This window comes from Rhipicephalus microplus, chromosome 1, assembly GCF_043290135.1.
Source record: "Rhipicephalus microplus isolate Deutch F79 chromosome 1, USDA_Rmic, whole genome shotgun sequence".
NCBI classification, from domain to species: Eukaryota; Metazoa; Arthropoda; class Arachnida; order Ixodida; family Ixodidae; genus Rhipicephalus; species Rhipicephalus microplus.
Window position 1 is genome coordinate 166,536,732 of NC_134700.1, and position 13,982 is coordinate 166,550,713.

Sequence of the window (13,982 nt, forward strand, 5' to 3'; positions counted from 1 at the left end):
CAAGGCCACGTACGCGCTCACACGTGTACAAGTCAAGTGAGACTGTAAATACGTGCATTATGTGTGATATTTTGCCGTATTACTCTGACGGTGCCAAACATTTAATATTACTGAAAGCTCACTTCATCCAGTGGATGAATTATGCGATGATTGAACATCGAACTCTGTTGTAGAGTGTGCAGTGCATCTACGACATTCGGGTGAGTTCATGCACTGTGTGTGGAGTTCTTGCCTGACAGTGACATCTCTTCTGGCTTGGGCAGCATTCAGCCGCTTCTCGATCGCAAATCGCTCAGCTCAGGATCCATCCGCATGGATTAATACGTACGTTGCATGGCCAGCGTGCAAACTGGGCAAGAGATCCCAACGAGCGCCTTGTGGAACGGCGTACGCCAGACTGGCTTTGTCTTTTCCACAGTAGTTTATTCTAATTGTTGAGTAACTAACAGTCTCGCGGGTGAGAAAACGTACCATGTGAATCGCGGAGGATTTGGCATGCACGTGTCTCCGGAGAGAGAAAACAACAGCTGTCGCGAGTGTAGAAACTACTGACAACTCCCCGGAGAGGCCACGAGGCTTTGTTTTTTATGCTGCTTTCGGTGAAGTTCGCGTCCCAGGAAGGCCGCGCGTTGTTCTAAATTTGGACGCCTCCTCTCATGGTTAGCTTGCCATGCTGTCCGCCTGAACTGGAACAGCGAGGCACCCCGTGCGGCCAAACGAACAGATACAGGTCATGTGACCTTAAAAATCGTCTGCATTGAACTAGGCCTAAAATTCCTGCACAGCAGTACGCAAGGTTCACGATAACAGCGTGTCACCTCGCAAAATTCTTCATGTAATTCTAACCGGAATCATAGGTGAGGAATATCGATTTATTTTGCGCCGATATGTACGTACGTGCTTCTTACAACGCTGCCCTGTTGCGTTGTGTTGTCCAAGCTCCGCAAGAGTGAGCGGAATAGCGTAGCAACCGATCACGAAAGCCGAGAACTGTGGATATGAATGGCCTCAAACTCGCATATCATTATCGGTGGTGATGTCCGTGCGTTAATATCGGGCCGTCATCCGCATAATCTGTGGTGGTACCGGAAGCTCGAAGAAACTGCTGACCAGTTGTTTTCTTGGAGGTAGTTGGATTGCGACCGTCTGTGAAATAGTGTGTGATATCTTCAGACTCCGGAGTCCCCTAGCGTCGCAGAAACTACTATCTTAAGTTATCCGGTGAGTGCGCACCTTAGCACGAAGTGATCCAGGTCCAAGCTTACCTGGTCAAATACGAACTCGGAAACTTTACCGACCGTGTACGTGTGAGTTCGAGCAGTCTTTCATTTAAATAGAGATGTATCCGCACGGGAGTTGTAACAACCTTACTGCAAACAGTTTTATGTGCGTTTGTTAAGTGTGGTAATCGACTAATTACTGCCGCACGCTTCTCTAAATATGACAAGACATTTATTTTGTGTCTGTGCATATGGTGTTACTGCATCGCTCGTTTATCTCTCGTACGACTGTGTTTGGAGGCATTATTGGAGCAGGACTGCCGAGTTAGAGATAGGAAAAGAAATGCAAAAGTGATGATCGGGATGTGACATTTGCGGCTCCTCGCGTATCTAATTGCTGCACTGTCCGTGGCTTTGAGACGTTTCAAGCCGTTATATAATGACACACTCGCGCAGTTAACGTGAAGTTAAGACATTCAGGGGTTGTTCCAATAGCTTCGCACTCGCCTTAGAAGCTGTTGCATAACTCTGAGAGTCACGCTGTCTTACTTATCATTACTTGGTGTGGCTCGAATAATGATAACGTAGAAAGGCTGCAATAAACTGAATTTTCTGCTAACGCTGCTGTTCTTTTGAGACACATTCATTAATATTTAAGAGACGATGTTCCTAAGGTGTGTACTGATTGGGCTCAACAGGTACTTCCAAAGCAATTCTTAAGCTTGCCACTAAAGCTTATGCAGAGGATATAAGTGTAGTAGTACACAGTGCTGTGTTGAATGAGTGCAATACAACACTGCATAAATTTACAGGGCACAGCTAGAACTTTCAGGTGCCTATTTCTACCGCAAATTTGTTGTGGCAGTGGTACTGATTCAATTCCAGCTGGTCAATGCCTTATTTAAACAACATTCACACCAAATTGTGCCTCATGCCAAGATCTGTATCCCAGGCATTGCATGACACATCAAATCCTGCTGGAATAAATGATGACCAATAAATGTACCAAAATATATCAACACTTTATACACCAAAAATGTGTTAGAGGAAGTGAAATTCCATATTTGCATGTTTAAACTTTTTGTCCTATTTTTTCTCTTATTCCCTTTTGTGCGAATAACTTGAACCACTGCGGCAAAAAAAACAACAAAAAAAACAGGATAGCAAGTGAACATGCACAACAGCATCAGTGCTGATCAGCTCTGGTTGTGTTGTATGTTTTCTTTCGTTGTCCTCGTTTTGTCATGCCGCTTCAAGTTATTCGTATGATGAACCTTGTCGTCCAATCTTTAAAATTCCTGCTACTTTACTTTTGTTTGCGTTCCATTTCTTTTGGTTCTTCATGTCATCTTTACTTCCTTTCCGCCAGTCCTTGAAATTCTTGCTACTTTACTTTTGTTTGCGTTCTATGTCTTTTGGTTCTTCATGTCATCTTTACTTCCTTCCCGCCAGTCCTTGTCTTGTATTTATATTCCCTCCTTCCTACGAATTGAGTGGAATTGTGCCTCTCTCTACGCTATTTGTGTTCCTGCCTCCCTGCTTTCTCTTTGCCGTTTGTGTATCAAATATTAATAGTCACCCAAACATTTTTCACAGGCATAATCCATTATGGCGGCCGAGTCTGGAGGGAGTGTCTTCTTTGAGGATTCCAATGACATCCGGGAATGCTCTAGCGTAGTGGACCAGCTGACCGATTCCACTAGGGTCGAATCGTCGACAAATCTGGCCACACTGGCTCCCTCGCAGGTCGAGAGCAGCAGCTTCGACTTGTCTACAAACCAGCAAACGTTGCCGACGAGCGAGGAGTTTGCCGAAGATGAGCGCTCGAACAATGACAGTGCATCGTGGCAGGATGGTGACACTGATCTAGCGGCGGAGTGTGCGAGCTCGGAGTTCTCGTGTCCTCCATTCTTGGAAGTGGACTTCTCAGATCTGCAGTTCTATGAACGATGCGGAGGTGGTGCTTTTGGGAGTGTTTACCGTGCTAAGTGGAAGTCTCAGAACCTACAAGTGGCAGTGAAGAAGCTTTTAGTCCTGGAAAAAGAGGTAAGTTCCACAAATGACGCTGCTTTTAAGAGAGAAGGCAGAAGTTTGGGGGAAGATGGAAGCTTCAAGAGAGGAAAAGTTCTTGAACATGGTTTGTATCTGGAGGCAGTGTTTCAATAAGCAGACTTGTCTCCTTTGAGATGGCAGTTGCACGCTTGAAGAAGACAAGTCCTCTTGCTAAAACCATGCCTCCAGCAACACCCCATGTTCACGGATTTTTCATGCTTTATGAAAGATGCTACAACTGCAAATTCAGAAGTTCATGCTTACCAAACTCAATTTCGCATAAACAGACACTTGTGCCACACGTGATTCTTTACCCTGGCGAGTGGCGCGGTGTGCCAAAGTGTAATGTGATTAAAATAACACACAGGAACAGAAACACTCACATTTGTGATTGTGTGTCAGCACTGTGGGGATGAAGATGAAGCAGGCATATATTGAGCATGCACTGTGCTGATGCTTTCAACGAGTATGCATATATTCATATCAATGTCTCAGTTACACAAACGTCCATTCATTTTGATATACATTAAAAAAACGTGGTTCATTATGGCAAAACACTGTGAATGATTAGACAGTGCAAGAATGTGTAGGACTGGGCCCGCCCAGCATGTTCTCACATTGTCCTATTATTTGTGCTGTTTTGCCACAATGTATGCGAGCCAGCTAACCCAGCGAATAGCTCTTGTGCAATGAAGGGTTTAGCAAGATAATCAAAATGGCATGAATATCTTTTTGCAGTTGTCTCATCACTACCAAAATGCTACCCATCACTTCTCTGTAGCATTGCAGCTGTGCTACTGTTTTGACTTTGGCATTTCGGCTCATTTCCAGGCGCAAGTTCTAAGTGTGCTGAGCCACCGGAACATCATCACGTTTTACGGGGCGGCCACTAAGGCGCCAAATTTCTGTATTATCACAGGTGAGTACTGCTTCCTTAGAAAGCCTGAAAATAACATTACATATTTATTCTCGTTTGTTACATTGTTACATAGTGACAATATTTTTTGGAACAGCAACGATCGCTGAAATGAATTACTTCATGCGAAGATACATGAGCAGCCCCTTAGAAGCAGGAAAAGGCAGCACACAGATTAAAGAATGATTTATCCAGGTTAAAGGGGCCTTGCAACTTTTTTTCAGCAGGAAACGCTGCTGATCGGCAGTCAATGCTTCTGAAAACACGTGAGCCAAACATCATAGCATAGCCCGTGTCCTTGGATGTACGACACCGTCTTTTGGAGATGTCTTTACACTGCCATACAAATCTCCTGTATACAGATCTCCTGTATACAGATCTCCTGTATACATATCTCCCCTGAGCAAGTGTGAGGCTCAGCAAATACTGTTAAGATATTTGAATTTGATATTAAAGTCAATTTTCCTGTGACACACCTACAGACATTGACACTAGCTTGACGACAGTCTACAGTACTACTTCAAGTGATTTCATGAGGCAGTCTGGCTAGTTGCAATGACGTCAAACACCAAAACTTCCAAAATGGCCACTTGTGCATCACCAAAACATTCACAATGGCTGTTTATTGTGTGTCACCAACGGATCTACGATCTGGAGCGGTGGAGGGAGCGGTGGAGAGCGGTGGAGGGAGGGTGCAGTAGGAACCGAAACTTTCTAAAGCACACTGTAATTACTTTTCTGGTGGAAACTCTAGCTTAGCAGTACATTTTCTTAGCTATTGAAGGTTTGGCCTAACATTTGGTGCAAAAACACAACTGTATATTTCCATGGCAGTGCCCGTTCAAGTCTCAAAGCCTGCCAGAAGTCATTTTCTTTTCTCTTTACAAATAATGACATCAACCAAAATGATTGCAAACCCAAAGTCCATGGTCATCGGCTGGTTTGAGCATCGTGATCTATACAGTTACCACGGTTGCCGTGGGATGTGACCATGTGCCCCCGTGCCCTAGGTACCCTACATGAACAGCTGGACATGCTGGCAGCCCCTCTATACTGTGCGCATGTGATCACATTGAAAGTAAGTTGTGCATTCGAAAAAGAAAAAAAAAAGGAACGGGCTCGAGGCCATTATGCGCACTCAGGAACGGGTATATCTTTTTGTCCCTGCTTAGCTCACAGTGTTCTCGCTGGTATGAAAGGAGAGCGCATGCGACCATTGCCTGTAACTTCACTTGTACCTGACAGTTGTTGTAAATTTTTGCGGCATCAGTAGATTCATGAGATTATAAACCCCTTGAATGGAGCCATTCGATTATCACTTGAAAAAGTGTTGCGGGGCCCCCCTAAAGTAAACAGCAGAACATGTTAATATGATGGTGAGCCGAGGACATGCTCATATGAACTAACCATCGCCTCAGCGGTGTCCGAGCCACATGCATGCACACTTCCCACGTCAGTCGGCTGCAGATTTCCCTTGAGCAGTCCTGATTTTTTTTTTCCTCGTACAGTGGTTACCGCTGGGCTTTCCTTGATGTGGGCTTTATGTGTCGAGTACTTTACTAGCCCTGCAGTGCTACATATGCTCACTGCATCATCATACAGTGTTAGCTCTATAATAGCTTGTGTTGGCAGCTGACGTGACACCAGTGATTCTCACAGACTTCACTAGTCTATTAGTTTATCAAATTTTGTATACATTATTGCTCAATAAAACTGTACCTTGATTATTAAGGCTCCTGTAATCAGTAGTTTGGATTACATATTAGAACTAGTGAGTACTACATGCATTAGAAGTCATGCTTACTATTGTTTTCTTTTCTTTCCTCTCTCTCTCTTTTTTTTTCGGCTTCAAGATGGGAGTCAGCTTTGGCACTGGCTATACAAATAGCACTTAAATAGCATAAATTCTTTTGTGAGACAAGTCTCGACTCGTTTCAGTTGATCTAATTGTATTTGAGAGATGAGTAAGTTGCAGTGGCTTTAGGAAGTAAAATTTTAATTTAAGATCTGTATTCTCTTGCAGAGTTTTCAGAAAATTTGTGAAGTTAAAGAATGATAGAGTCATGAAGTTTAGAAATGTATGACGCTGTGCCAAAAACAGATGCTGCTGTTCTGTAAACTCCATTTGTTACGTCGTCTAAAGTGGACAAGTCTGCAGTTTAGTGTACAAGTCTGCAGTTTCTGCAAACTTGCTACCTTGTTTAAAAGGGTTTCACACTTATTTATAATTCATGTATTTCAGGACGTCAGGGCGCTGTATTGCACATCAATTTTGTCAGCCTTAGATGTATGTGTTATTAGTCTCAACTTATGGAGTTGTCATACCATTTTTTTTTATCACATAGTTACAAAGCTGTAAACTCAGTTGTTTTGTTTTGTGACATTTCAAAATTTTAAACAATTTTTACTAGTGGCCTAAATGTGGTAAACCTCACCAGAGTCAGCATAGTAATTGCCAATGGAAAGTTTTTTTTGTTTATATATATATATATATATATATATATATATATATATATATATATATATATATATATATATATATATATATATATATATATATATATATATATGTTATGGTGTTCTGCAATACTCTACGTCAGTAGCGCTTGATGTTTCAGCTCATGAAGTCAAGAATCATATCCGAGTGGCCATACGGGAATAAATACCACTGTTCGCAGCTTTTCGAAACGTTCTCTGCGGGCAGGTAATTTACCTTTTGGAAACGCTGGACTGTGGCCACTGCAGTTGGGAAACAGAGGGCTAAGGCGCAGGTGGCGGCTTGCGAATAGCACACCTTGAGCTCTAGTTCCGTACATCATTTGCCTATTTTGTATTTTCAGAGTATGCGGAACACGGCTCCCTGTATGCTTTTCTGGCCATGCAGGAAAACGACTCCATGCTGAGCTTTGGTCAGATTCTCCTCTGGGGCATTCAGATTGCTGCCGGTAAGTGTCGAGGTTACTTGACGGTCTCACGAAATGAAAAAAAAAAAAATGGTTGAGATGCCGTTCTCACGCAGGGTTTGTGTTGCTAGGGTGTGCAGCACAACATGGTAACATGACAAGAGAAGAAGGGATAATCACTGTACTCTTTATCTCCAGTTTGTGCTACGCACCCTTGAACATTATAGATACATTGTGGTGCATCATAGAACATCATTATAGAAATATTACAGAATATCAACTAGCCCAATGTTCCAACCTTCTAACTAAGATCCAAGGGTCTGTTTTTTTGTTCTTGCTTATGCTTATGCTTCTCCTTGTGTGTTTGTTTAAGAAAAATATTCATTTTCCATTTGCCGACTGTTACAGGTATGCACTATCTGCATGAAGAAGCACCCATTAAAGTCATTCATAGAGACCTGAAATCTAAGAATGGTAAGCTCACTTATCTTGCTCTTTCCGAGTGAGAGTTCTCTCAAATTCATATTTCCAGTTAGGTGTCTAGTAGTGGGTATTTGCTTTCATGCATGCAGCTGCTAGGCACACACGAGGACGAGCCAGCTCTGCCGCATTCCATATTTGAGCGCTTTAAAACAAAGTCTTAATCGAAGACAAAAGACGGGAGGATCCATGTATACTATACATTTTTCTTTGATCAGAAGGACAGTCCAGAAACGAATTGAGGACTGTCATGGGAAATCTGATGTTGCTGGTTTTAATGGCTCACGACCGTGGGTCAGCTGCGAGCATAATTTAAGTGCTCAACTTACGGTTAAAATTTGGTCTTGGTAGTAAAATATACAAAAGAAAGATTGTGAACTATTCAATGATGTCGCATGTGACCTGTTCACATTTGTTTTTGTTCTTTTCCGCAGTCGTTATAAGCTCAGACTACACATGCAAGGTAAGTTTTTTTTCTCCTCAACAAAAATTGTCGCTTAGTCAAAGTACGTTGCACAAATGTAGTTCGCAAAAAGTTTCGTCACAAATAACATACTATTAGAAGTTTCAGAGATCTATGAGAATACTGCAGTAAAGACATAAGAGTTACTTTTTTTAGCAATCTAACTAAAATGCTCAAATTCTTAAATAATTTTAATACAAGTCTTGTTATTATGTCACCTTATTAGTTTTCCCAAAATTGGTACTATTTTTGGATGGTGTTAGTGTACGAGCTTGTGAAGAAATACGGTGCTGTTGTTACATCTTCCCAGAAAGCATTTATGATTCTCTACAGAATAAAATTATGACCAACAGTGTGGCAGTTTTGTATACCTGAGAAGTAGTGTTTTCAATTGTCATCATGATTCACCATATTGTTGTTAGAATACTTCATTGCACATTCACTTCTTATTCTATAAAGTCTTTCCTGATTTTTAAGTTTTCTATTGCATAACATTAAGATATAAATGTCGTCGGTTAAAATAATTCTATTGGAGAGTTTGATTATTATGTATTAAAATGATATAGTAAAAGAAATAATGAATAAACAGTGTAAGCTCAAATATTTGTCTGGTAATAATTTCACGTAAAGACATCTATTAATTTTTGTACATATTGCTACCTCTAATGGGTTGATGCTAGCACTTTTTCCTGTGATTTTATGTCTTTTTCTTGCCTTTAAAATGCAAGGAAAGCTCGCAGTATGGCTGAAAGTTTGAAATACTGCAAGACTGTGAAAACATTTTCATTTTTATTTTTATCAGATATGTGATTTTGGTGCTTCTCGTTTCCTGGGTGCTACAACGAGAATGTCACTGGCAGGCACGTTACCCTGGATGGCACCTGAGGTGTGTGCTTTTGTTCTGATTGTGCCACATCTTGGTGAAATTCGCTTGTGGTACTGAAATTGTGGTGTATGCTTTACGTGTATTAATTTTTGTCTAATATTTTATCTTGCTAATATTGTGAAGGACTCACTTCGGTAATAAATGTAGGCTGTGGCATTGTGTTACAGTACACAGGTTTGTGTGTTCTATTCCCTGGGTGGCCACATTGTGGTGGCGGTAGTATGAAAAAAAAAAAAAAAACTTTGAGTTGTGTGCTTTGGGTGCACATTAAAAGGCCACTCACCAGGCTCCATGCTGAATTTTAGTTAGACAGTTGAAGTTGTTGGGTGTCTGATGAGGAACATTTTGCCACAAAAATTTTTCGGATCAGTTCATCACGAGCGGAGAAAACAGGTTTTTTTGAAGCGGCACGAAATGAAGATGGGAGGATACGAACTCGAAACCCTTGCCACTCCTTTGCGTAGCCTTCGCATGCCAGATATCTTCCCCACCCTCTCTAGCATCCGACCATGAGGTGACCTGCGCATGATGTGCCCAAACAAGTCCAACCTCCGAGCACGCGAGCAGCGTTGCTTTGTTGACCAACGTTATTTTGTGGTCTTCTGCCTGTTTCTTCGGAATGGTTTAGAAACGCTGGCTTAGACGCGGTAGAGTAGATGAGCACAATGAGTGGGCGAACGCGTAGGAGCGTTCCACGATGGTTGTCTGCTCAATGCGCTGACCGCGAGGACACGAACGCATGCGAAACGCTGGCACATTAGCCGCACATCTCGTAGCATTTCATGGGAAAAAATGAAAGAAAAACGTGCACGCTTGTCAGCTCAAAATTGTCAAACCTGGTGAGTGGCCCTTTAAGAAACATAGAATGAGTCTGTACTTCTCCGCTACACCGCTCTTCACAATTAAAATTTTAACCTTGTTTGATGTTGAGATGGTATTGTGAAGTATCGATATTGACTGGCAAAGTGGTGGCTTGTGGGGGCTATAATGTGTAATATAACAAAGAAAGTTGAAAAAAATCATACTGAGAGAAGTAGAATGGTAATTGATAAACGTATCATAAACATCTAGAAAAGTGAAACTGTTGAGTAGGTAGACTTGAGAAGGTAATGTTCAAAGTGAGATTAGGAAAATGAAGGGAGGTCATGTAATGTGAAAAACTGGTAACTGATGACCTGAGTAAATATCTGTATGAAGGGAGCAGAGGTCTGAATAGTGTGTCGAGGTTTTTCTCTGCATCAGACTTGTAAGATGTACTGCTAGTGTTGGTGATGATGATTTGACTTTCTCGACATTAGAAAAAAAAAGTTTGTATACCAGTGGAGGCCACAAAAGAATGACTGTGAGCATTTAATGGTTGTAACAAGAGCCTCGATGACTGAAATATTTGTCCTGATATTTTGTTTTAGTTTCACTTGCTTTAAGTTATACCAACAAGTCCTTATTTCTTCTTTTCCACAAATTGTGTGCCGGCTTTCACTCTCGCTGTATGCTAAAGACATGCAGTCAACTCTCACCCAAGTAGCAAATGCAGACTGAATTCCATGTTTAGGCAGCTTGCTTCAGCTTTGAAAATGTATGTCCTTGAATTGCAGTGCTTTGCAAGCCTTTATTCTAATAAGTACACTCTTCGCTGTGAATAGGCGGGCAAGCAGATTGGTCAGGCTCTCTACCTACATGTTGTCAACGGCTGTCTCGCATATCATTGCAGGTGATTCAGTGCTTGCCATCTTCAGAGACATGTGATGTCTGGTCTTTTGGTGTGGTTCTTTGGGAGCTGCTCACCCACGAAGTTCCCTTCAAGGGCATAGAAGGGTTTCAGGTGGCTTGGGCTGTTGTTGAGAAGGAAGAGGTACGCCCGATTTTTCAATTGCCGTCACATGTTGCTGTCATCTTGCAAAAAGTGCTTTTAGAATGAACTACTGAAAGTGCTAAACATGTAACCTTTCTTCACTAACCCTCTGCTTTCTTTCTTTCTTTTTTTTTCCCTTTTGCTCAACGTTCTCACTGTGGCTTTTCAGAGACTCACCATTCCAAGCACCTGCCCCGCTGCGTTTGCAAACTTAATGACTGCTTGTTGGAAAACGGATCCCAAGGTAAGTGTTTGTTATGGTTCTGTGTTTTGCCACTGTCCTGCATACAGTTGTTGAATTTTGTGCCACATTTAGGCCATTCATGTCTTCTCTTGACCAAACTGCAGAACGTCATATTTTTAATCAGTCACTTTGCAACGACAACTCCAGGAAATCATGCCAAGTACAGTTCATAAATAATTTTGGCATAACAGAATAATTTATTAGGTCGATCAAGCTGCCTTATTTACTGTAATTGTGTCAATAGTTTATGCACAATTTTTTTCGAGGTCTTATGGCACTGCTCTGAATGTCGTAGCAATCGTATAAAAGCTAAGAAGAGTGGTGTAAAACATTTGCATTGTTGTGGACGGGTGATAAAAGGTAAGCCTTATGGGCCGCTAAAAAGTTGTTGCTTTTCGCATGCACTGCTTGCAGGAACGGCCCCCGTTTTCTACCATACTGCAACACTTAAATGCTATGAGTGAAGATGGTGAGTTCGTCAACAAATTGCTTTTTTTATTTTTTATTTTATTGCTTGTAAAACTTGTTGGAGTGAAAAATTCTTGCTATGAGTTCTAAGTCATATCTTGAAGACTGTGCAAACTGAAATAAGCTCTCACAGCTTTTTTCACATTGATGTGTCGAGCTGTAAAGAGTGAACCAAACTACAATATTTGACAATTGAAGCTTAAAGAACTTGTAAATGCTATCCACCATATTTGGCCGCGATTCGTTTCATTTGGATGATATTCAGAGGTGCCAAGCACCGCAAGTGTGTGACGCAAAAGATTCAAAGCGGTGTTTGTGAGCAGCCTGAATGGCCGTGAGCCTTAAGAAAGGCGTGGTCGCCACCCACAATTTTACCACAATTGCATTGTTAGTGATAAGGCTTTGATGGCTGTGGCGAACTTGTTTATTTTTTTATTTCATTTGGAGTCTTGAGCTGCATTCACACTGTGAACATGTCGCTCGTTCATCATCTTTTGACCAAGCTGCAGAACATCATGTCACTTTGCAATGATCGAAATTTCGAGTTTTACACTACTCTTATGTCAAATCAGTACTAGATTTATGTATTCATCGAGCAAATGAAAACCTATCAAAGTAATAGACACTTATTCATTATTTTCATGATACAGTAGACTCTGATTAAATGGAACCTGAAGGGACTAGGAAAATGTCTTTCGTTTAATAGGAGTTCCATTTACTGAGTTGAACGGGGGTGGAGAATCCAAGTATGAAACCAATCGTGTTGGAGGCAGTTGTTTCATTTAAGCAGCAGTTCTGTTTAATTTAACAGATTTCCAATTACTGAGAGTCTACAGTACTTTCGATAGTTTGGTGTTTGGTTAACTTGGCAATTACTTGCTCACTCTATTTATCAATGTAATTGACACGAGTGGTATGTGTGGACATCCTAAGACAGAGAAAGTCATTGGTAGATGAAAATAACTTTATATTGCTGCTAAGTTAATTTTTATTTTCCTAGACTGGGATATTGGGTAATATGCTTGTAGAATGCTCAAAATATTTTATTGAAAAATCTTTTAATAGTCAAAAATCTGCTTTTTGCTGTGCTTATATCAATAACATTTCCTTCTTATGATAATAAAACACAGTAAGTATATGTCATGATTTTCTTTATGCAGACATTTCGCGTGATAGTTTATGTCTTCTCCTGACCTTATTGTTGCTGTTATTTTCAGACTCTCTGTGTAACCTTGCATCGGCATATTTGAGTCAGCGGAGTGTTTGGAAGTAAGTGACTAACTCTTTTTCTCTGAGGTACTGGTGTTGTGCAATGGAATTGATGGCTACCAGTATTATTTATAGTTTTGGCAGTTTGCATCCTCAGGGTCTTTAAAGGGGTAATTGCTTTTGAGGGAACTGGCATAACAACTGTCAATCCTTTGTGTTCCCCATGGTAGTACATCTGAGCAAATATAGAACACATTACATAGATGTCGGTGTTGCAAAATTATGTACGACTCGCATAATGGCGCTGGATCCGCCGCGGTGGTCTATTGGGTAAAGTACTCGGCTGCTGATCTGCAGGTCACTGGATTGAATCCTGGCTGCGGCGGACGCATTTTCGATGAAGGCGAAAGTGCTGTACGCACGTGTGCTCAGATTTGGGTGCACGTTAAAGAACCCCAGGTGGTCGAAATTTCCGGAGCCCTTTACTACGGTGCCTCTCATAATCATATGGTGGTTTTGGGAATTTAAATCCCACATATCAATCAAATCAATCACATAGTGGCGCTGGCGGTGCTGATCTTACGAACAGATTTCTCTTTTGTTGTAGAGATGAAGAGGTAATGGAAATTCAGTCTGTAGATCCAAGGAGTTGTAAAAAATGCCTTCTCTTTCTTCTTTACATTCAAAGAATGTAAAGAAGAAATAATTGTACAGTCACGAAGCTTTTACTCAGTGCAGATGGCTTTCACTATTTCATTGTCATAATTGCTTTATTTTATTGTTATAATTTATTATGCCAGTTCATAAAAAAAGGGGCTTATGTTTATAAACTCTTGCAGTGGACAAAAAAGATGGGATGATGAAGTGTCCAATAAGCTCTCACTTAGATTCTGACCGAGAAAGCAGTCAGTAAGCTCCTTTTTTTAGTGTTTTAGTATATCGGCTGGTTTGGAACTGTCTTTCTTGCATTTGGTTGTGCCCCTATGCATATAATGCTACCTCGTCAACATTTATTTGTACGATCAACACACAACTTCATACCTTGCCACAGTATGAGTGAAAAATCTACCAGGCCTGCACGGAACGCGCAGCACAGCCACAGCAAAAGCTGGAAAAGTGCCTTTCGGAGCCTTTTCTAAGTACTCTTTGGGTAACTACTACAAGCACACTTCTGGGTACCTGCTATGCCATGAATAATCATAATTTTTGCGTAATAGGCCGACATTCACTATGCTATCTTTCGTCATTCTCTGGAGATTCATGGTATCCGCTACACACTTGCTTGGAAT

The 13,982-nt window shown here is 41.2% G+C and overlaps 1 protein-coding gene across 4 annotated transcripts in view; it reads left to right on the plus strand.

Annotated features, from left to right (window-relative positions):
* Positions 1-706: 706 nt before the first annotated feature.
* The window catches only part of LOC119178596 (mitogen-activated protein kinase kinase kinase 20), a 45,723-nt gene continuing 32,447 nt past the window's right edge, over positions 707-13,982 (plus strand). The window contains exons 1-11 of one of the 4 annotated variants that reach the window (XM_037429809.2): positions 707-1,307; positions 2,817-3,266; positions 4,104-4,191; positions 7,029-7,133; positions 7,500-7,565; positions 8,006-8,034; positions 8,837-8,920; positions 10,632-10,772; positions 10,942-11,016; positions 11,431-11,485; positions 12,702-12,753. In XM_037429809.2, the coding sequence (XP_037285706.2) occupies positions 2,829-3,266; positions 4,104-4,191; positions 7,029-7,133; positions 7,500-7,565; positions 8,006-8,034; positions 8,837-8,920; positions 10,632-10,772; positions 10,942-11,016; positions 11,431-11,485; positions 12,702-12,753 (1,133 nt within the window). In that variant the 5' untranslated portion in view covers positions 707-1,307; positions 2,817-2,828. The remainder of the gene's footprint in view (positions 1,308-2,816; positions 3,267-4,103; positions 4,192-7,028; positions 7,134-7,499; positions 7,566-8,005; positions 8,035-8,836; positions 8,921-10,631; positions 10,773-10,941; positions 11,017-11,430; positions 11,486-12,701; positions 12,754-13,982) is intronic. The other 3 variants (XM_037429807.2, XM_037429808.2, XM_075887589.1) reach the window with 3 other exon arrangements.